Source organism: Nuphar pumila, chromosome 10 (assembly GCF_984573655.1).
Source record: "Nuphar pumila chromosome 10, dmNupPumi1.hap1.1, whole genome shotgun sequence".
Lineage (NCBI taxonomy): Eukaryota > Viridiplantae > Streptophyta > Magnoliopsida > Nymphaeales > Nymphaeaceae > Nuphar > Nuphar pumila.
The window spans coordinates 3,726,461-3,751,558 of record NC_143258.1 but is presented as its reverse complement, the minus strand read 5'-3'; the positions used below and the strand labels follow the sequence as shown (position 1 = coordinate 3,751,558).

Here is a 25,098-nt window from a genome sequence, read left to right as displayed (position 1 = left end):
TACCCGATTAAGTCAAACTCAATAATGCCTAGATCCAACCTAAATCTGAGTAGTTTACATCCTACCCATTTGTTAACATCCCCATTAATGGTCACCACATCCGGCAAAGTAAAACCTCGAGGTTTCATGCTGCAAGCTGTCAGCGTAAAACCTCGGATCTGGTTTGGAAACGGGTCTGATCTGGTCTTTCATGTGAAAAACCATACCCATACCCTATAAGAATTACATGAACTAGACCTGGTCCATACCTTGTAAAATAATATTTTTTATTCTTTTTACATTAAAAAACATGGGTCTTAATCGAAACTCGGATCGGGCACAGGTCTGGTATGAAATTTCACAAACCATGCCCAGCTACATATACTAATCTTCTAATCGGACCTTATTATTTATCACCAAACCCTGGCACCCTGGCACTATTGGGTTTGGTACAGGTTGGGTCCCGTTGACACCCTATTGCAACACCTTGGCGTTATTCATACACTACATGGTAATCAGATCCAGAACAATCAAAAATTGCAAAACTTCTATTCTAGATCCGACCCATTTGCATCTCTAATTCTAAGGGTTTGTTTGATTGTTTCAAATCTCATATCCAAGGTGAGGTTAGGATCTCTAATTCATGGATCTCTAGCTTGGACATGCTCCTCGCCTAGTGTCAGAGATCTGTGTGTTTAAGGGGCTCTTGAGGATATCAAAACCAAGGATCTGAGATCTTCTAATTCAAGAATCGGGGATCTGGAATGGTATCCTAAAGGTTGTCAACGCAGCGGGTCAGGGTTGACCCGGACCCGCCCAGGTTCGGGTTTTGTCGGGTCATGAAAATAGAATTCCAAACCCGGACTCACATAATTTTTGAAAATTTTATTTTATATATATAATACTGGGGTACGTGCTAAATGGGTTTTTTGGGCTTCTCCGGTGCTTTTTATGTGGTTCCGGCCCCATAAATGTGTTGGGCATGGTCGATTTACTAAGAATCTGCACCTGGATCATGTGTTTTCGATGAATATTCCATTGATATTGTCATTATCATTATGCTTTTAAATTTATAAGAATATATAACCTTATTTTTTCTGTTTTATTTTTTATTTTTATTTTTTATTTTTAACCATGGCTTTTGCATAAGTTATTTTATCTTATTACTTGGCCTCGATTTTTAAGGGAAAAATCAATAATCTCATGAAAAATCACAGCAGAATAATTGCCGTGTCCAACATGTTCTGACCAATCCAGTATAAAGCCAAAAAATGGAAATAAAGGAAAGAAGTTGAGGGAAAAAAACAAAGGTAAGTTGAAGAAAAATAAAAGTTCAAGTCTTCGATAAAGTTGACATCAAATATGATGTTTTATACCATTTTTAAACCATCCTTATTTTCATGAATTGTGAGCCCTTGAATTTCAAGGGCTCGGAAATTAAATTGTATGGTTTATTAAACATGATAAAATCTTTTAATATAGTAAATAAATCATGTTAAATACATCTTTATTATTACATTTACCATTTGGTGGCTAGATCTATGCAAAGAAGAGTGTGTACCACCTTATGGTGTCATGGTAAAGAACCAGCATATATTTTTTCATAAACAAATAAATAGCCAGCTAATCGCAAAACACTGTAATTCACATTAAGGACACTTCTATACTTGTGTGTGTGTGTCTGTGAGCACGTATGTCGCGCCCGTTCCAATACAGGTGCAAATGGGTCAGGTTTGGTCAGAACTGTGATCCAAATCCGATACTTTACTTTGGGATAGTATTCTTACAATAAGAGTGAAAGTGTGAAAGTGTGTTGGTGTCTTAACTACTATCTATGTTAGTTTTGGAACTAGTTTGGCCCGTTCATAGTTACAAAAAAAAACTGATTTTTGTCTTTTTTTTCTCTTTAGGCATGCACACCATACCAACTTATGATGGTACACACTTGATTTACATAGATCTAATCTCCAAGAGTAAAATCTAGCCTTTGGATGATGTTTAGGATGTTCTATTTACTATTTCTATGTATGAAAGTTTACTCCAATTGGAATTTTTTTTATCATTTACCACCTTTATCTTCTAAATTGTGAGCCATTGATTTTTCACCATCTCAAAAATCGAATCTTTTTAGTGTAGTAAACATGATAAGACCTCTTAACACAGTAGATTAACCATATTAAACTCATCTGTAAGGCTAAATATCAACATTTGATGATTATATCCATACAAGTGCTTATCACTATGCATAGTATTATGATATAAAACTACCATACTCTCTCTCATATGGAGATTCAATTAACATCATAGGATCTTATTCTCAACCTGGATTTGGATCTGCTGCACAATATTCAAATTCTGGTTTTGGATCGGGCATGAACTTGCCTGCACAATATTTAAATTCTGATTTGGAGTCCTAGTCATCTTAATTATGGGATTGCAGACATACTAAATCAGAGTGAAAAGCCAACTTAATTGTATAGGGAAATATCAATCTTCTTTTTTTTTCAAAAACATTATGTATAGGGGTAGCATTTGCTACCCTCGTGGGAGGTTGTTTTTACCAAATCCAACTTCATGGATGTGTTCAGCATGGTCAAAATGATAGAAAACAACTTGTGAATCATAGTTTTTGGACATAAAACATGTTTTCCTGTGGTTTTGAAAAATTGGTACATTGTATTGATTTTTAACCCTCAAAATCTTACATATATTTCAGAAAAACATGTTCCAAAGGTTGGTTTCTACTGAACTTAATATGCATTTCACATCTGTGTCAGATGCAAAAAAGAACCAAAAAAAATGAAAATATTATATTGTTTTCAGTAAAGGGTTCCTTACCCACGAGCTTAGCCATTATATATATATATATATATATATATATATATATATATATATATATATATATATATATATATATATATATATATATATTCTAGGTGCTAAACTGCATGCTTTAATAGGTTTTTTGGGCTTTTTTTCATTTTGTTTTAATATTCTGACCGTACAGATGTGATATATGTACTTGATTTTAGAGAGATAAGCTCTTGAAGCATTTGATTCCAACAGATGGGTGGGTTTTTTATAAAGTTTGAAAAATCAATGGTCCAAAATCTTTGTGAATTTTCGAGGCCCCAAACATCATTTTTTTCAATCAAAAAATACATGATCCAGCTGTGGATCCTTAATAAATCGATCATGCCCAACACATTTATAGTGCCGGAACCGCATAAAAACACCCCGAAAAACCCATTTACCACGCGGTTTAGCACCAAATAGGTTTAGCATGGACCCATTACTATATATATATATATATATATATATATATATATATATATATATATATATATATATATTACGTGACAGTTTCTTACCATCACTCAACTATATTAATCTCCTTGTCATGATGAATTAATAAAATCAAAGTCAAGGCGTTGACTTTAGAAGTTGTTTACGCATAGACTGCCTTAGCCTTGTTCACTCCATCTGCTCTGCATGGGTATGGTAAACGTATGTGCTCGATCTTTGTTGGCAATAGATCGATAGGGATGTAAAAGGGTCGGACTTTGTTTAGATGTAATGGATTTCGAGTTGGACTTGATCTGTTTACCTCATGCGTATCAGGTTCTGGCGAGCTTAGATTGACCAGCCAGCTGAGTTTGGCTTGAACATTATGCGCGAGTTGCTTTTTTCTAGGCTTCGAGTCCCTTTCTTTTAATCTTCGCTAGATGACACAATATCATTGAAAATAGGTTGATGTCGAACTTGTGATGGTTCTCCTAATCAAAGACTCTCACCTAGGTCTACACTGCCAGCATAATGTTCTATAGAAGTGGGTGAATAAAGAAGTTGGACCATTTTTTCAGAAATGCCTAATCTTGTAGGATTTAGAGTTGAATTCCGATTTAGAATGGATGTAGAATGCCAAAAGTAAGTTTGAATTTGATGACTAACCATATTGATGCTTAGTAAAATCCAAATGAATGGTTTTATTGACTTAAAATTAAGAATACATTCACTCAATGTATTTTTGAATTAGCAATTAAAATATAAAACTCTTAAAATCTAGTTCATCGTTCAGATAGGCTTGTTTCCAAAAAATTGAGATTAGCCAACACGTTTATGTAAATGAGTTGAGCTAGCTAGGCTAGGCAAGTATAGGCTTGTTTCACATATTATATATTTATACATTATATATTCTTAAACATATATTACATTTATTGTATACATATATGTGAAAATTGTATATATATATATATATAAGCTTTAAAAAACAAATTTGTTTAAAAAGAGTCAGCTCACAGAAGGAGTATATAACCTTAACAAGTCAAGCCCCAACAGCCAAAGCTCATTCAGTTAGTTTACCAGCCTTGGGTTGGACATAGAAGTTGTTGATATGAATCAACTCAGATGAGGCCCCAAAACCAGACAAATCCATACCCGACCCGTTATCAGACAAGGTACAACAATAAATCCCATGGATGTTTTCGTCTTTCTCCCACAAGTGAAGCCGTCTCCATCGATTCCCAAACTCATCGCTCGGTCATAGGAGCCAGGTAAAACGATCATTCAATATCACATAAAGTCAACGAAGACTTGGTGGGCCTCTGAAAGTCAACGACGACCTAGCCCACGATAAAGGCGCGCCAGGAGACAACGCCCCCCTCTCTCTCTCTCTCTGACCAAGGCCATGACTAGGCTCCTTCCGGAGGACCACCAGCCATCGCCGTTGCGGCAGCCGCCGGACGACGTATCGTGGCCGCCGGAGTATCTCTGTCCGATCTCCTCGCTGCCGATGTCCGACCCCGTCATCCTCTCCTCCGGCCAGACCTACGAGCGCAACTGCGCCTACGCCTGGCTGGACTCCGGCCAGACCCGCTGCTACGTCACCGGCCAGCCCCTCTCCGCCGACCGCCCCTCCTTCCTCATCCCCAACCTCTCCCTCGGCTCCGCCATCCACCGCTTCTGCCAGTCCTACGGCCTCCCTTCCCCTTCCCCGCCATCCATCCAGGCCGCCCGCCTCCTCGTCGACAACTTCCTCCACCCCACCTCCGCCCCACGCTCACCTCCCCGACCCCGTCCCTCCGCCCCTTCGGCGCCGCCCATCGAAGCCCGACTCGTCCACTCCGCCACCAACTTCGGCCCCAATAACGACCCCGTCTTGCCCTTCCCTCTCCCCCAAGGACCCACCTCCTCTTGCCAAGTTGGAGCTGCTAGCATATCTTCTGCCTCCGCACGAGGCAGTACCGCCCCGTCTCGGTTAGCAGAGAGGCTCATGAGCCCCGATGAGGCGGAGCAGGAAAAGGCCGCGCGGGATCTCCGGCAGCTCACGCGCGAGGACCCCTCCTGCCGGCCGGGGCTCGTGGCCGACGAGGGCCTCCTCAGGGCCCTGCTCGAGCTCACTGCCTCGCCGAGACCGCGGACGCAGATCGACTCGGTGGCGGCGATCGTTAACCTGTCCCTCGAGAAGGAGAACAAGGTGCGGCTGGTGCGGGCTGGCTCGCTCGACTTTCTGGTGAGTGCGCTCCGGTGCGGGTGCAGCGAGGCGAAGGGCCACGCCTCGGCGGCGCTCTTCAGCCTCGCCGCCGAGGAGGAGAACCGGACCGTGATCGCGGTCATCGGCGCAATCCCGCCGCTGCTCCGCCTCCTCGTCCCGGCAGGGGGAGGAAACCTCGCCGCCGCCGAGGACTCGGCCATGGCTCTCTACTACCTCTCTCTCCAGCAGGCCAACAAGACGAAGATGATCCGGGAGGGCGCCGTTCCGATCCTAGCGAGGCGCGCGAGGGGCTCGCCAGGGGCCGGCGGCGACGACGCAGACGGCAACCTCCGGGCTCGGTGCTTCATGATACTGTACAACCTCGCGGTGGTGGAGGAGGGGCGTAGAGCAATGCTCGGCTCCGAAGCGCTCGCCGGCGCGATGGAGGCCGTCGAGAGGGCGACCGGCGCCGGGCCGGTGGACCAGCACGCGCTCGCGCTCTTGGTGCTGATGGTGGGGAGGGGGAACGCGAGGCTTGTGGACACCAGTGCCAATTCCGCCCTGCTCTGGTCGGTGAGGCGGCTGGCCGCCCTCGGCACCGGCCGCACCAAGGAGAAAGCCGCCACGCTGCTCAGGGTGCTCAAGGAGGCCCATGTGACGGAGATCGACGATGGTGGTGGCGGCGGTGGGTGGGAGGTCCCGCCACCGCCGCGGGCGAACCTCGCCGGATGGAGCAGCTACTCCGGCCCCAATACAACCGGCTTCTGACCGGAGACCGGCCCACGCGAGCTCTGGAAAGCGTAAGAAAAGCGTTCTTTGGCGATTTTCTTTTTTTTTATTCCTTTTATTCAGGATTTGTTCGATTTATTGTGTATCGGCGTCCGTGTGTGTGTTTGTTATATTTATAGTCTCTTGTATAAAAAAAAAGATATATTCAATTGAAAGTTTTTTATGAGAATAGGCCAACTGGTTTGTTTGGAAATGCTTGAGTAGATTTCACGGGGTAAACTTAGCCACATTTTTTTATGAGAATAGGCCAACCTAAATATGTGAACTAAATTTTTAAGAGTTTTTTATTTTAACCGCTACAATGTTGATTTTATAGGGACCTGCTTATGAGATTTAAATTTTAACACATGAGTAGGTTTTTATAAGGTTTGAAATTTAACAACCTAAAATATTTCATAAATACTCAAATCACAAAGAATCGTGTTTTTCATAGAAAAACATGAATTAATTCAGATTCACGAAAAATAAAAAAAATAAAACCACAAATATCCAATTTGAGTGATTATTTAGCATGTTTCAATTCGCATATTTTCATCGCCCTATCCCACATTTTATCATATATTTGTACCTTTTTACTTCTACAAATTTCGTCTGCAAAACACATTCAAACGGTATTGTGCATCATCACCATATAAAGAAACCTCATTTGTAACATTGGTTCAAATATGATCTCTACTGGTCAACTTCAAAATGTGGGCAAGGTGTGTGAGACTATAAATTTGTGGTGAACGTGCACCCTTGTCAGCACCATATTATATGCCATGGATGTTCACAGCTCTTGTTGACAACCATCCTAATACTATTTTTTACAGCAATTGCAACCATCACTAGACTTTGATGTTCAAATATGCAATGAAATCCCGTACAATCTGTGGGGGCAGAGTGAGGCTTGGCTGGAGGTCTGTAGGGTACCAGTTTTTCTCTTCTTTTCTTTTTGTTTTTAATGCAGAACCGAGAAACAACCCCCAGAATCAGAGACTGGATGTCACATTGGGCTATGCCTGCCAAACCTATGATCGCTTCTCAGGCAGCACAAAACCCTCACACATCCCTTGACCCTCAGGGAGACACCTTGCTTAGCCTTAATTCCAGAAAAAGCACAGTGACTTGAACTCAAGGTAGGGGGATAGCTTCCTATCTACTAACCCGAGACCATGTGGACAACCCCTTGGGGCCTCCGTGGGGTAACCAGTTGACCTTGGATCACTTGGTTAGGAAGCAAAGAGCTGTTGAGGCTTATTTTACAGAATGGCCATGCCAACTGGGGAAAGGTCATCCTTCAAGCATAGAGAGAGAGAGAGAGAGAGAGATGCTGCATCTGAGTAACTGACAACAGTGGGAGAAGATACGATAACCTAAGGTCCCAAACGCCTTTATGTACCATATGATTAACCATACTCAGGGCTCAGTTTAACATTTTGTAATCTCGCCCATTAAAATAAACTCACTGTAATCTCGCCCATTAAAATAAACTCACTGTAATCTCGCCCAAGACTAGACAGCGTTTAATCAGATGCAAGGATAGCTAATGGATCAACTTTATTTAAAAATACTTCACATTATATGCAGCGTCGCATGAGCAACCTGTTTGACAGCCACCCAACTTGGCATTTCCTCAGATGGGTGTTGTGTACATCTCGAGAAATGTTGAGATGGATCATGGATGGTCATCAGCACAGAAGCTGCATGATAATCATGCAGTGCCGCTACATAAAAAAATGACTACACAGCACACACGCAGATGGGGGAGAGAGAGAGAGAGAGAGAACCATCTTTATTTAGAAAAGCATGAATGCATACATGCATATTAAACCAGCATCCCCATAACTGAGTTGTGGCCATCGAAGGGAAATGTCATGATAACAAGCATTGATCACTTGTACACTAATGAGAACCAATAGCTAGATGGACGTGAATTTTAAAAGAAACGTAAAACATGTTACCATCCTCTAAAAGAAAAAAGTATCGTGATAGTTCATGGCTAAGAGTGTCAGCTAGCACGCTAAACCTCGTGGTTTAGATCACTAGGAGTAACAAACTCAAGGGAAGAACATCTAACACAATACAGATGGATATTTCAAGTAAACGAAAAGATACAGCTACAGTATCCTCAATCCTTTTTTTGATCAAAATGTACAGTTGCAGATCCGACGCTGCATCAAAAAAGAACAGGAGCCAGATTTCTCAAAATGAATAAACAAGTTTTAAACTCACCTCTCTGCATTTGAATCATATAATTCACCCGTGTGCCATGTTTCTTCAACTCCTCTGATTGGTTTGACCCTTTGGTGGTTGTAGAAGCCTCCAATCCAATCTGCTTGGCCTCTGCTGATTGGACCTACCAGCCCTGTTATTCGATTGTTTATCTTGGTCTGCATTCCTCGTGCTTTGAGATTGATTGTCCACATTCATCTCTGTCCTTGGTTTCTTCCTTTTATCGTCGTCATCTGATTCACTGTCAATTCTTGCTCCATGAGAGGCCGATTGGGACTCTGGAACCCCATTTTCTCTGAAACAGGAAGATGAAGCTTAACACGGCATCCTAAGAATGAGAATGAGCATAATTTTCCGAGACCTCTGATTCATAAGACAAATGCCCCCATAAGAATAGCGGTGCTTCCATAAATATCTCTGGCTTACCAAAGTAACTAAAATGGTAAACAAACCTTTTAACCCAATCATCGAAGAGCTTCTGACCATAAACAACAGCACTAAGTTGCAATAATGCACAGAACAACCTACTATACATTTGAGAAACTTGAAACCCCTAGTGATTAATTAGAGCACAGGAACTTACTACAAAGAGTACAACTTATCAGGTTGTTCAGAACCGTATCAGCATATGAATGCTCCTTAAACCAGATTGAAGAATGTGGACATGCAATCAGAGTTGTTTCTTTATTAATTTAAGAAAGAACTGTCGTGATTTCATTCAATTCCTGACTGACCAAATCAAATGTGACATCACCAAAAAAGTAACTGCTAGAAAAAAAATCCTTAATCTGAGATCTAGGGCTGAAAACAGATCGGATCCAGATCAGCTAAATACATAGGAAAGTCAGATCAGGATCGAGTCGGAACAGCCAAAATTTATAACAGTTCCATACTGGATCAGGTCCATTTGCATCCCTACTGAGATCATCTGAAATGCTGCAGCCATATTCAGAGTATCATTCACAAAATCTATAAACGTGAGAAAAAAAAACACCATTTTGTAGATCAGACCATCAAGCATCAATCTGGTGATTCCGTTATCCCTTCATGAGGGAGGAAAAAGAAAACAAGTTTGATTATGAAACAGTAACAGTTCAAAGCATAGGCAGACAAGATGTTAGAAAGCTGAAAACGAAGTAAACCAATAAATAAATCACAAGCATCGAGAAGGTGCCTGTTATCACCCCATGCGACTAATAAGGACAGGAAGAACCGGTTGGTTACATAGGAGAGGCTTGAGAGCCGAATTTTGTATTGAGGTGTGTTTGTAAATAGGTGCCACTAGGGCAACTTAGAAAGGTTGTAATGAGGTTTTACTCAATGAGAAATGAAAGGCTAAATTGGAGGATTTCCCCCTTGAAGAGGAATCCTTATTTCTCTCCATCCTACCCTTCTTCTTTCTCTTCACACAAATCGGGGCAGAGCTCCCTGGTGGGACTGCTGTGAGTGTGACCTCAGGCCGGTGTCACCAGTCGATGATTGAGGCCCAAGTGCACGGCCACACCAAGTACCCCCATCCTCCCTTGTGTGGGACTCACCTAGTGCAGGCCATGGCTCGTGGGGCTCACTTTGGTGAGCATTGAGGACATCACCCTCCCTGTCATGAGCAGAGGGTGACAGTGCCCAACGGATGCAAGTCCAATTTTCAGATCCTAGTTAATTTTCTTTTTTCCATAATCCAAGGGAACACCCACCCCCAGAATCACCGAACGCACATTGGCTAGCCTCCGGTTGGTAAAACCCTTGAGGTCCCCCTCCCACTGGGGAGTACACCCAGATTTGACATTGCAGAAAGGAATGCCACCTGTAGGTTTTGAACTTGTAACATACAAAACTTTCTCTGAAAAAAAAAAAGGAAATGAGAAACACGTACTTCGTTTTAAAAAGGCAAAAAGGAAATGAAAGGTAAACCACATTATTTCGGAAAGAAAAGAGAATAGTCTAAACTGCAGAGCAGCAGTGCAAAATGAAACACCCACCGGTCAGGAACGCTTGAGAAATCAGTACCACTTGCATTGGATTTTGGGGTTTGACATAATTTTTCTGCATCCTCGTTCAGTTTCTAACAAGAGAAGAAACATGAAAGCTTCAGGTTTTCAGGAACACATGGGCAGGACACCACCATACAAGTGGGTTCAAAAAGTTGATGTTGATCAAATATGCTTGTTTTCGTACTCACTTCTATGAACGGATTAAAACTTTGAAATGATATTCGACCTTTCAAAGCCCCTGGATGGGGGTTGCCTTCCATTACGACAACACTACAAGACAAGGAACAAACTTCAACCTTGCAAGACATTTATGATCACAGTCATACTCAACTTGGCATGAACATAAGCTTAACTGATGCAAGTACCTCTGCATTATAAAAAGTCCCAACAAAAACAAAATAGAAAAAAATTTTGTGCGACTCTCAATTATCAGCAATGTTATGTGCTATTAAGCACAAATAACTACAATTTTGGCACGAAGTCTACATATGTGATGCTCGACTAATTTTTAGATTTCTCCAAAATATCACGAAGAATTGTCATTTCATCTTTTTAAATTTGTATGTAGCCTGATATAATGGTATTACATGACAATAATTTGAATTGTGGTTATAAACCTTTGATGAATTTCTGAAAGTCCGAATAACTATAGAAAACGGATACTTATAAAGAATAATCATATGTGCTAAATCAAGCCAACTTTGATCTTGATCAAATTTGAAGGTAGTGATAGCAGCACTTTTTGTTTGGACGATTACAAGTCATTGTTGCTTTAAATCTATATTCAGTCTCTAAGAACATGATTCCAAATGGTTTTTTTAATATGTGGTACCAAGCCTACTTGAACCATCAAAATTCCAATACATATATTTAAAAATGGTAACCTTAGCACCTTGTTCATTGAGTTTCGCTTTTAAAAGCTCATTCTACACGGCTGATATGAAACTTGCTAGCTTGTAAATTACTTTCAGATGCATCGATGGGTAAGTTGGCACAAGATGTTGTGGACCCCACATGCTACATTTTTTTTTAATTGAGACTAGAAGCACTAAGATAACGAATACAAGCATAACAAACAAGAAGAAACTAGATACATTAGAGCACAAAAAGACTAACAAAGGAATGATACATTCTTTTGAAAAACACTTAGGAAGATTCGAAACAAATGTAGATCTAACATAGATTATTGATCCAGATGCACATCAGGATCTTATTCTAATGATCCATATTCACAAATAATGTGTTGATTTTGGATTTGACATCCGACTAATCCTAAATCATCTTCACCCCTATTGGATGTTGTCAAGCCTATCAATGGGTCTGGTATGACCTTATTCTAAATCTGATCCAAATTTGATAACACCAAGTAATATTGAAATAGGTCTGATTAGATGTATGGATTAGACCAGTAAGGTCCTAGTAATTGGCAAATAAAATTCAACATATCTATACATGACCTTGAATTAGTTAAATCAATTTTTACATGGAGTTGTTAACATTGTCTTCATCTAAACCATAGTCATAATATCGCAGAGATCTTGAAAATCTCATGATATTTTCGTATTTTATTCACAAAATAAAATAATACCAATAATATCACAAGATTTTCAAAAATTTGTTTATATTCAATATCTCATGAACATATTGTGACTGAATATTCAATGCCATGAAACAAATTTTTTATAAGGAGAAATTTCATACTTTTTCCCATTTTGAAAACTCTTACGGTGCATTTGATGGTGCCGGAGAAGTTCCCCCTGTGCGGAACTCCCCCCCCCCCCCTTCAGTGGGGCCCACACGGGTCATCAAATGCATGAGAGTTTCTCCCTCGTTTTGCACCATTTTTAGGGGAGTTTCTCCCCAAAAAGATGTGTGTGTGTGTGGTGGTGGTGGTAGTGGTGTGTGTGTATGGGGTGGGTTTGGGGGGGGGGGGATGGTGTGGTCCCCCACACGACTTTTTCCCCTAGGAGAGGTTTTGTCTGTGGAACTTCCCCCCTAGGGCTCAAACGTTCCCTTAATTTCAAAGGGAGAAAGCTTACCTGGCGGTTCCACTTTCCAAAGCTCTTATTCGAAGAGCTTATGTGGCAATCCAGCCTTTACACATTTCCCATACGTAAGGAAAGGAAGATGTGTGTTTCTTAAATAAACATGGGAGGGGCCCCTCCTCATCCTTCGATATGGGACTATTCCCTTCCTGTTTTGAAACCTATTCTCTCTCTTTTTCAAACCCAACTTATTATCTTTATTTCTTACTAATGTTTTAACGATCAAACCTAGTTATTTGTTACTTATTAAGCATCTTTTAGTGTTAAGCTTAAACATATATTTTATAATTATTTTGTAATATACATGATTTTTTTGAGAAAAACAAGTTTTTTTAAAAATCACCCAAGATTTTCTCTTGCCAAGAAAATTCCGAGAATAATGTTTGTGACTATGATCTAAACTTTACTTAGAATTAGAAAGTTAACAAATGAGAGAGAGAGAGGGAGCATTTTTTTAACAATCTCATTAATTTTGGCGGGCAAGGAATTATGTGTGGTAATCAATGGCAGACTACCAAACAAATGGATGAGAAACTTTACCTCTGAAAACTTCATGCACATGAGACAATCTTAAATTAACACTTTGTTGTTGCCAACTGAAAATAATAGAGTAACTCTTGCAGATGACACCGGGTAGCCCAAACACTTGGATAACTTATCATGTGAACTATACAAACAGTTTAATCAACTACTGAAGCCATTTGAATGGCAAGCAGTGATTGAAGCCTTAATGTTGTGCATCTTATTTAATGCACTATTTGACAGACGGCAATCCTATAACTCATATACAAAAATTTACAAATAAGAAAGCAGAATAGATCTTCAGGGGAAAATAAACTCGGTGTGACCTCATACATCTCTTAGTGAGTGATAGCACTATGAATTTTTTTATATGATAAGCCCTAATTAAGGCAAACAAAAACAGATAAAGCATGGAAAGTGGAAACCCATTTCACATAACGTGGGAAACCTACCTACTTATATGGGAATAATGTTTCCCAGATTGAGGAAACATGTTTTCCATATATTTTTTGTGCTATTCAAAAATGTAATTATTTACCTAAAAACTAAAGTTTGTATATATTTTAAATATTGAGAAGAACATAATGCATTGGATGAAATTGAGATTTCAAAATTTAATGTAACTGCATTATTTTTTTTTATTTATTGACTCTACCTAAACATACGGTGAATGCTTTATGTATGATATTTAATATTTTATTAAAAGTAAGTTGATTAAGCACTTATTTATATAAAATATCACAAACTTTATAGTAGTTGTACAGCTGGAGTCAATGTAATAATGTTTTCTATAAAAAAAACACTGATTCTTATTAGTAATCATAATGTCAGTCTACATAAATTATGATAATGCCACTCTGAAGCCTGAACTTCTACTTGGTAGTTTGCACTAAACAATAAAGTTGTTTAAAATTCAAATCGAATAAAAAAAAGTGTTCCTGTGAAAGAAGAATGAGCTGGTGTAACCATGGAAAATGTTATTGCATCTTATCAAAAAAGCATGCAAATGGTACTGGATGAGATCCCAAGCACCAATACATGTAATCAAGCATACAACTCAAGCTAAATAGTAGATTTCAGCATAGTTATTTACATGTTTTCATCATTAAATTTGTCGAAAAGAATTACAATAGCACTACCAACAAATATGTTGCAGGAACATGCCACAGTATGGTAGAACAGTGAAAAAGAAAATCAATAACACAGTGAACTTGCCAGATAAACTTCTATAAATCAATTTTACAATCATTTAGATTAGTGCACATCAGTGTTGTTAAAAGCTCACTTCGAGGCCCGCTTTTTATGCCTTGAAGCGAGGCGCAGGCATGTATGCCTCGAGGCACACATAGAAAGTGTAATAGGGGCTGAGGCGTGCACCTCATGTGCTTTGAGGTGCACTTTTGCCTCGAGGCACGCCTCACACAAGAGGTGCTCGCCTCATACTCACGTGGTCAAATGGGGTCAAAGGCCCCATTTGACCTTTTTATGTCATTAGAAAAAAAAGAAAAACAAAAAAAGACATGAAAGGGGAAAAAATAAAAATAAACTCCCAAAATTACTCTCTCCAAAAGGTTCTTCTAGAATGCAAATGGGATCTATAAAAAGAATATCAAGGAAAAGGGCCCTTCAATTTTTCAATTTAATAGAAATCTCTCGCTTTTACCTGTTTTCCTTTCTTCATTTAATGTAGACAGAAAGCAGATCTCTTATTTGGATAACACCCTTCACAGTATAAATAGAGCATATTGTCTGAAAATGGTACACTTGCAAAGTCAAAAGAATTTTGTACACACACACACACACACACACACACACACACACACATATATATATATATATTTTAAGGTGGGTAATGAAATTCAAGTGACTGAACCCCCTCATTGTGGCCAATCAAAATAAAATAATAATTATTACTTTATCTATACCACATCTTTTCCCTTTTTCATTTAATGTTTCATTCATTCTCTTGTAATTATTTATAATCTGTTCACTTTTTCTCTATAGTCTCGCGAACCCCCCCCCCCCACATTTCTCTTTTTCTGCTGTTTATTTCTCTCTCACATTTAATAAAGGCTCTTATCAACCAATAGAGAATAACTTATATTTTTTTACTTTTTATCTTAAAATCAATTGCATTTAATGCTCCTTTCTTTTTCTTCCCAATGAACCACACACACACTTTCTCTCTTTATTTTCCAATGCACCTTTTGATCATTTTCTCTCTAGAGCCCCATGCAGCCCTCTCTTTTACTCTCATATTTAATAAACAGTTTCAATTAGTTGCTTTAAAGTGTTCGATGACATGTTATGTTTTGTCTATTGCCTATTGTTGATTGATTTTATGTTGTATAAATGTTTGTTATTAATTTTAGCAGTTTGTTTACATATTTTTTGTGTATTTTTAATTTTTTTTATTTGGGGCACCGACTAGTCCGCCTAGGCCCAGCCTAATCTTTTTAGGGGCCCACCGCCTAGCGCCTTTGACAACTAAGGTTTTATACCAGTATCTAAAACTGGTATTCTACATGGTTAAGTGTATTGTGTGCCAACACAACCATGGGTAGAAATCCTCAAGCTGCAGATTTTGGAACTTGTAAAGCATATTGGAGGCGTATCAAATTATAATAATCCAAATATGGAGAGTTTCAAATTGCTGGCATCCAGAATCAAGTATCATAGCAAAGATAATTGATGCCTACGTTACATAGACATCCATAGGGTATAGGGAATAACTATTTCCATGGGGTTTTCCTTTAAGAATGATACACAAATTATAAATAGAGGCACTTGCATCATGCAGAATGCCAGAGGTTATTTCCATTGATTTGGGGGTAACTTTCTGCAATAATTGATTTGGCCCACGATTGGGTTGCATGCTGGGGGCCCTTTTTTGCAGCACGGGCATCCCTTGTAGCATGGAAAGGAAATAAAAATAAAAACATTCACATTACGTGGATCAAAACAGGGCACATTACATAGATCAATACAGGGCATATCATCATGATCAAGCCTGGTTTTCAACATGTTGTCTTCCCACACCATTTGAAACACTTCTACCTTTTAAATTGAATATTTTCAAACCACCTCCTCATAATCACATTGATCCACACTAGGAAAGCGCCTCGAAATGTTTTTTTTTTCTCCGAATATCTTTCTTTCTTCTGTTTTTTCTCCTATAGTGTTTCATTTTATCTTTATTAGATGTTAGTTCACTGTTTACTAGGCCCCTGAAACAGACCCCATCTTCCTTTCCATCTTCCATTAAAAACAGCTACTACTTCCTTCACCCTATCTAAGAAGGCTACTGAAGCGTACAAACGAAATGGCATGAATTTGGATAAGGGAGGTCTAGAAAATATGATCTCCAAGAGGACGAATCAGACAATTTTTCGTTATACCACCTACAATTTCAAGATCTTGAAAACCGATAACGACGCCCCAGCTTCCGAACACCGCACAATTCCAAATACCAGTAACGAATCATGGAATCACAGTAGCGCAAATCGAAAGGGGAAGTAACGAAAAACACGGTACCACTTCCGGTTTACGGTAGTCGATGGAGCCGGCTCTTCCGCTTCTTTCTTGGTCCTGTCGTCCTTCAGAGCCGCTCTTTGCATGAACTGCGATAACACCAGAAGGAAGAAAAAATAATGAATGAAGGGATCGTCAAAACCGATTCTACGCCAAATTGAGGGTTTCGATCGATCGGAGAACGAACGAGAGAGAAAGAGGTAAAGGGAAAGAGAAGGTTTGAGGGCTGTACCTTTAAGTTTCTCAGCGTGCTCGAGAGCTCGCGTTTCGCCATTTTCTAGGGTTTTGTTCCCGCTCTCCAGCGAGAGGGAAAGAGGGGTTTTCTAGGGTTTCTGCTGCCCTAACTCGAGCCGCAAGTGGAATGGATCTAGATCGGATATCAGAACCGTTTGAGGATTATGCCGGGCGGATACAGTACGTACAGATGATTTCGGGTTCAATAGCATCTCATTATCTGGGTCAGAATTGGATATATATATATATATATATATATATATGATTTTGTTGTTTCTCTTCAGTCATGACCACAATTGCCCTTATACTTCCCTTGTTATGAAAGTGCTTAATCAACTTTGCTAGTTTGCATATTCTAGTTTTCCTATATATATATATAATTGAACTTGGCTTAATATGACTTTAAATAAGATGGTAGAAAGTATACAAAATTATAAATACATCCCTAAATTTTTGCATATGTACAGACACACGCTTCATATTTTGTAATATTCAGCATTTTTCTTAATTTTTATATTGTATGAATAATAAAAATTTTGAGGCATTTTTTTATGGCTTTTCGTGTTTATGTTGCATTTTTACACATTTTTTAGAATAATGGTCTTTATTTCAGCCAAATTAGAGTTAAATAAAGTTTGCAGTGTGCCTGACAAGTTTTGAAGGCATTGTGGTTATTTTGAGAGTATTATAAGGGCATTTGTGTTTTGAGGGTCTGACCCAAAGTTGATCACCTTAGCTAATTGTGAGAATGACATGTTTGATATTTTTCAGTTTGATCTAGTGCCAATTCTGTGATTCTTGGTTTGGGAGAGGACAAAAATGGGTCCAAAGGACCTATTTGGACTTTCTTTTTCATGCAGGGCTTGGCTTGCCATCCAGTTCAGCCAACCTCAGTAAATTAAACCTTGTCAAGGTTAGTTGGTCCCAGCCAGTTGGTTGGTATCTGTTGGGTTTGATTTTTGCCATTTTCTAGGGTTTTGCTCCTCCCACTCTAGAGTTAGGGGTTTTTGTAAGGTTTTTGTTGCCCTAACTCGAGCCACAAGTGAAATAAATCTGGATCGTATATTATAACCATTTGAGGATTATGTACGTACAACTGATTTCGGGTTCACTAGTATCTTACGATCTATGTCATAATTGGATAAATAAATAGTTTTAAAATTGGTGGGGTTTTTTTTCAACACTTTGCTGCCTCTGGTTGGTAAAGTCTTTAAGGTCCTCCTGACCACCAGGGAGTACACCCAGCTTCGACCTTGCAGCACTCATGGGTTTCGAACTTGTGATGTCTCATCAACTTGGTGGCATTCACAAGTCGCCTTGATGAGTCCTTGTCACGGGACTATTTCCTTCAATGGGCCAGCGCGGCGCGACGGTCTTTCATCACCGCCGTAAGCCTATTCGTCAGCTTGCTTGCCGATCGCGGAAGCTTGTAATCAGAGTGCAAGAGAGCAAGAGAGAATAGAGGGAGAGAAATTGCAATCACAATAAGCAATCACAACGAGGGTGAACAAAAGAAAGCTCAACGCATTTACTTCATTCACAATTTTGCCCGCAGGCTATTACAGTTCAAGTATACGGGCTGCCCCTTCGGAGGTATTGATTCACCTGAATCGGGCAGCTTACATCAGACTCAACAAAAGCAAAACAGACTCTAAGCGCAACTGTACACTGTAAGTCGCAAGGGAACAGTTTTCATCATTTTATAAATTGTACATTGCCATTTATGATTATTTTAATGAGAAATTCTTAGTGTTTGGATCATTTATTTTATTTTTTTAATAATGTTTTACAAATTTTACCCTTTCTTAGAAAACTAGAGGTGACTTGCTTATTATTTCCTAAGTGCTTATATTTTTTGTCATTCTACCCCTATCACCTTTTTACCATTATTTTGCTACCATCACCACCCTTGAACTACCTCAGTAACCTTTGTGTTTGTCTCTACCTCTAGTTACTTCTTCACTTTTCAATAAATAAATAATATATATATATGTGATTTTTTTCATTGAAAAGGGAAAACAAAAAAGCTCTTCAGCATTCGTGACCACAATTGCCCTTATACTTCTCTTGTCATGAAGAGTGCAATTGACACATGAGTCAATGTTCATTTAGTAATTAAAAACTTTCAACATGTTCTTTCATATCTAAAAGAAAGAAGACATGGTTTTAATAATTTGTATTTACTTTTTCTTTTGTGCATAATTGCATTCTCCTCCCTTTAGTTTGGAAAATCACTACAGGGAATCTCAAAACAGTTTCACACACACACACACACACACACACACACACACACATATATATATATATATAAGAAAGCTAGAGCATGCAAACCAGCAAATTGTGTTATAAGATCGGATGGATTATGTATAGTTTCCCTTATGTTCTCTTTCTATTCCCACCATTGGCCTCCCTTCTTTACCCTTTCCACCTCCACCACCATGTCATTGTCCCTTCCCCGACACCTCTTCCCCAGCCTCATAGGCGGAACTTGTGGGGGGGGGGGGGGGGGGGAGGGGCTGTAGCCCAGTTCTGCTTCTCGAAACAGTTAAAAAAAAAATTAAGCCCAGACCTGATTCCATATGAAATAGATTTTTATCCATTTTTTTAGCCCAGTTCTGACTACATCAAATAGTTTGATTTGTCCATATGAAATAGATTTTTATTAATAATTGTAGCCATTTTTTATTTTATCTCAAAACAAAAAAGTTCGGGGATGCTGCCCCCAAACCCTCGACTACCAAACGAGTTTTTTTTCCTACACCCATGTTTGCCCCCCCCCCCCCCCCTCACACGAATCCTAGCTACACCACCACCATCGCTCTTTGCCTTCCACCCACCATACACGACTCAACACAATGCCCTAGACCCCACCTCCACCACCACGCTACCAACCATCGTCATCATGTTTCCTTCCTCCAGTTTGCAGAGGACCCTGAAGCCCTTGCTATACGGCTCTCTCACTGCCTCCCACCTCCATCGAATGTGCCTACCGCTTTTATGGGTGGTCCTCCAACAAGAGAGGGAGAGAGAGATGAAGGGAAACAACACAATATTCATTTGACCTTAGATCATACAGCTCTTGTTGTTGCAAACCAACAAAAATACTTTGTTAGTTTGCATATTCTAGTTTTCCTATATATTCCCGCATAATTGAACGTGACCTAATATGATTTTAAATAAGATGAGAGAAAGTATACAAAATTATAAATACATGTTTAAGTTTTTGCATATTTATAGACACATGCCTCATATTTTGTAATATTTGACATTTTTCTCATTTTTTTGTATTATATAGATAATAGAAACGTTGAGGCATTTTTTATGGCTTTCATGTGTATGATTACATTCTTAGGCATTTTTTTGAGAATAACAGTCTTTATTTCATTGAGATCGAAGTTAAATAAAGTATGAAGTGTGCCTGATAAGTTTTGAGGGCATTATGGTTATTTTGAGAGTATTATGGGAGCATTTGTATCTCGAGAGTCATAGTTGTTCAACCCAAAGTTGATCCATCTTAGTCTACTTTGAAAATGACATGTTTGACATTTTTAATTTAATCTTGTTTTAATTATGTGATTCTTAGTTTGGGAGAGGACATAAATGGGTCCATAGGACTCATTTGGACTTTCTTTCTCGTGAAGGGCAGTTTCTTTCTCATGCAAGGGCAGCCTAACCAACCCCAGTAGATTAAACCTTGACAAGGTCAACTAGACCCAACCAGGTGGTTGGGCTCTCTTGGTTGAATTAACTATGTTATCTATGTGTTGTTGAAAATAAAATTATGTTTTTATGAGGGGTTGTGTTGCCCATGTGTTGTTAAAAAAATACTTATGATATGAGATCACTATGTTGTTGATGTGCTAGTTTCCTTTGAAAAATATTTTGTACTTCGTATATTAGATGTATATATAAATTGAATTGAAAAAATAAATGTTTTTATGAGGAAATGAGCTGCCCATGTGTTGTTGAAAACAAGAATTGATATGAGAACCCTATGTTGCCCATGTGTTTGTTCTTTGAAAAAAAAATATACTTAGCATGCTAGTTACCTATATTGACAGATAAAATTTTGTTTTATGAGGAGCTATGTTGCTCATGTATTGTTGGAAAAAAAAAACTGATATGAGAACCCTATGTTACCCATGTGGTAGTTCTTTGTTTTTTTTTTACTTAATAAGTCAACCATGAATTGATTTGACAGATAAAATTTTGTTTTATGAAGAGCTATGCTGCCCATGTGTTGTTGAAAAAAAAATAACTGACATGAGAATACTATGTTGATGTATATATAAATTAAACTGGAAATAAAATTTTGTTTTTACGAGGAGCCATGTTGCCCATTTGTTGAAAAGAAAATTTTCTGATATGAGATAACTATGCTACCCATGTGTTAGTTTGTTATGATTTTTTTTCTCTGCTTAGCATATTAGTTGCATATATGTAATTTGATTTTTTGGGAAAAAAAATCGATTATGGGAATGCTTAGTTGCATTTGATTATTGAAACTTCGGTTATAGGAATGCATAGTTTTCCAAAAGCTCACATGTTTAGAGTTTAAAATGATGTATTAACCAAAACCAGACATCCCTCAAGAATACCTATACTAACAACATTCTATGAAGGTTTATGATTCACATTTTTAAAGAATGTCTATCAAAATACATGGTCATATTCCATTAGAATTAGCTCATCAACAATGGGATGCGCAGTTAATAAAAAATCATAAAATTTTGAAATTTAAGATTAATAAATGAGAATTTTGGTAAGATTACTTTTGAGATTAGTACACCCCACTTGGATTGACAATGTCGTTATAGTTTGATGACCCCACTGTTAAAAAAGATGTTAATAATAAAACTTGAATGTGTAAACTAAAACTATTAGACTAAAATATGCTTCATATATACATAATTTTCATCATTACCATTATCAAGAGCACTACTACATAATGGAAGATTTGAAACACTCAATTATACACCATGTATTGTATTGAAAAAAGTACATGTTGCAATCATGAACATTAAGCAAGACAAATATTGAATATATAACAAATGAGTTCTAAACTCAATCCTACTTGCTTTAAAAAGCATGCTAGAAGTAATATTTCATGATGTAGTGTGTCACCATATAAAGTTTTTGTTAGTGACAAAACATTACTATATGCATTGTGATAAGATTAAATAGTCACTTAGGGTTAGCAATGTCATTACCATGTGATAACTCTACTATTATATATATATATATATATATATATATAAACTTAAATATGTAAAATAATCTATTAAATAAAATATATTTCATACATAAATTTCATTGTCATCATTATAAAAACATTAGTGGATGAATTAATATTAGGTGTCACAAAATATGTGATAGAAGAAGGCATGTTGGTATCATGGGTGCCAAAAATGGATGACATATTGAGTCATTTACATCCTCTTCCTCTAGAACTCTCCCTGTACTTTGCTCACTTGCTAAAGTTTGAGTAGCAACATTCAATTGTTCTTTGTATGTGCAAGAAGTAAGGCCTAAGTTACTACACCATTCATATTTTAACACTATGTAAATATGAATTGTTTTTCTTAGATAATTATTTACCTAACAATCAGGTTCTTTTGTTTTTTAGTTAACCAACTTTGTAACATATATTTGGATACAAAACAATAGAATTACTTGTTAATACATTCAATGTGCAGTATTCCTGAATATAATTCTCATGATCATAATTCATGTATCCAATTGCCCTCACTACATATTTACAAAGTATGCTTTTTATATGACATCCAACTCTTTATGTGTCTCTTCCATGCCAAACTCATGAAGATCTATAAAATTAATATCATATTGATGGAGTTGAAGTGGTAGACAATACTTGGATGATAAAAATAAGCTATAAAAAAACAAAATAAACAAATTAAACACATATTATAACGATAACATAACAAATTATTGTCTTTCATCATTCTATTGATCAACCTTGTCCTTACTTTGAGATTCTGCTTTCTCTCTTATTCTCAACATGAAACTCATATGATATATCTGAATGCGGTAAGTCATCTCTATAATGAGAACTCTATATTTTTTTATTACATTATTTAGTATCTCATTTACGTTGTTTTATCTTCTAACAAATATTTCACTAAAAATGGTTTCTAGTCCATAAACTTCAGTTGACATCATATAACGATATTTGTGCATTAACATTGATAGCCCTGATTTTGTCTATTGCTTATTTATCTTTTATCTTTTTAAATGTGTGAGTTGTGCATTTGAAATCGATTCCAACTCACTCTTTTGAACTCATATTTAAAACTTCCATGCATATGTACCATATAAATGTTACTGGTATTAGGAGCATGATCTCCTCCTAATATTACGGTATCTTACCTATGAGAGATTTGTTTGTATCTTTACATTGTGTATTAAGGGAAAGTCATGTGAAGGTTATCCTCATGTGATGATTATCTGTTGTTGTATGTATGCGTGTACAAACCATCATCAATAAACAAGTGACAAAGAGGAGTTCCCAACCGTAGATGTAGGCACTAATGTGTTGAACCACATTATATGGTGTATGTGCATTTTATATATCATTTTTAACACGGTATCAGAGCCCATTTCTTGGTACCTACGTCATTCATCCTCATTGTCTGATATGTGGGTGTTCGCAGTGGTGTGCATCATGGCTGACACCAATGCAACAGCTTCATCAAGTCGGAACTCCTTAAAGTCAGGTATGCAAAACTCAATTTTGATACAGAAAATCACCACAATTCCGTTTAATGGGACAAATTACTTGAGTTGGTTGAAAGTTGTTAGCATGTTTTTTAGTGGAAAGTCAAAACTCAGGTATGTTACGGGTATGATAAAGTCGCATGAAACAACCATTCCCACGTATGAGGAGTGGGAGTCAAGAAACCATCTTGTGATGTCCTGGCTCCTCAACTCTATGGAGCTAACAATTGCCAAGAGTTTTCTGTTTTTAAAAATGGCGCAAGAGATTTGGGAGGCCGTTCGCGAAGTGTACGAAGAACAACAAAACTTGACTCGAGTTTATGAACTCCAGCAAGACATTGCTAAATTCACACAAGGTGACATGTCATTTAATGTGTACATAGGCACTCTTCATGGCATGTATGATGAATTATTGCAGTATTGACCTCCCACTACCAATCTTCTTATCAGTCGACAACACATTTAGGAAGATAAAAATTTCAAGGTATTGGTTGGTTTAAGCCATGATTACGATGTTCTAAAAAGTCAAATCCTCATGACAATCCCACTGCCCTCTTTTAATGCCATTTGTGCCATCATCCAACGACGAAAAGTGATGAACCCATATGCAAAAACCGGTAATGAGCAACCAGATAAAATGGTATTTCATACTATGTCTAGACCCATTGTTGAAATCAATAACCAGCAGAACGTTAAGTCTCAAAAAAAGTTCAGAAACTGACCCATAATGAGATGCACTCATTGTAAGAAGTTGGGCCATACCCGCGAGCGATGTTGGGATCTTATTGGTCGACCTTTTAAAGATAACCAAAATCGCCCCAAACCGGCTGCGGCAAACTATGTCACTAAGGAAGACCTAGCGCAGTTCTTTCAGCAAATGGCAAAGACAAATCTCATCACCAATCTACCAATAACAAAAAACAATAAACTTAAAGGTAAAATATGTGCCCTTATCTCTCATAATTTTGATCGTGAATAGGTTGTTGACTCTGAGGCAACTCATCATATGACTAACAATTCATTTGAGTCAAATCAACTTGTTAAATCCTGCTATAACTCGGATTTTATTGTTGATGGGTCACCCACGCAAGTCGAAGGGACTGAAAAAATGCATTTTTTGAATCAGGACATAGAGTCAGAGGTCCGACATGTTCCAAAAATTTCTACTAACCTACTATTTGTTAGCAAGTTAACCAAAACTCATAATTGCTTGGCAATTTTTTCCTCTACTGATGTGATCTTTCAGGATGTGAAGACGAAGAAGAAGATTGTTAGAGGGATATAACACGACATGCTTTACATGCTCCATGGGCATGGCCGATCTCTTCTTAGTAATGGTCATCAAAATACATCCTTTGACATGTGGCATTCCAGACTTGGGCATGCATCCAACCGCATTCTAAAGATGTTAATTCCTAGTATAAGTCTCTCCATTTTTTCTTGTGATGCATGTGAGTTCTTCAAAGCCACTCAGGTACCATTTCATAACTATGGCCATAGATTAGACGTTTTATTTGAATTAGTTCACTCTGATGTATGGGGACCAACCCAAGTGGATTCCCTTTTTAGATATAGGTATTATGTT

At 38.2% G+C, this 25,098-nt stretch overlaps 2 protein-coding genes across 2 annotated transcripts; one reads left to right on the top strand and one right to left on the bottom strand.

Annotated features, from left to right (window-relative positions):
* The first annotated feature begins 4,666 nt into the window (after positions 1-4,666).
* On the top strand, positions 4,667-6,220 carry LOC149823286 (U-box domain-containing protein 41-like). Its single transcript, XM_090019912.1, has one exon. The coding sequence runs from the start codon at positions 4,667-4,669 to the stop codon at positions 6,218-6,220; it is 1,554 nt and encodes a 517-aa protein (XP_089876038.1).
* A 1,773-nt stretch (positions 6,221-7,993) lies between these two features.
* LOC149823285 (scarecrow-like transcription factor 11 (SCL11)) lies at positions 7,994-16,902 on the bottom strand. Its single transcript, XM_090018754.1, has 5 exons — positions 16,777-16,902; positions 16,548-16,633; positions 10,635-10,716; positions 10,435-10,517; positions 7,994-8,750 (listed from the first exon to the last, which is right to left on the bottom strand). The coding sequence occupies exons 1-5, from the start codon at positions 16,816-16,818 to the stop codon at positions 8,501-8,503; spliced, it is 543 nt and encodes a 180-aa protein (XP_089874880.1). The 5' UTR covers positions 16,819-16,902; the 3' UTR covers positions 7,994-8,500.
* Positions 16,903-25,098: the final 8,196 nt, after the last annotated feature.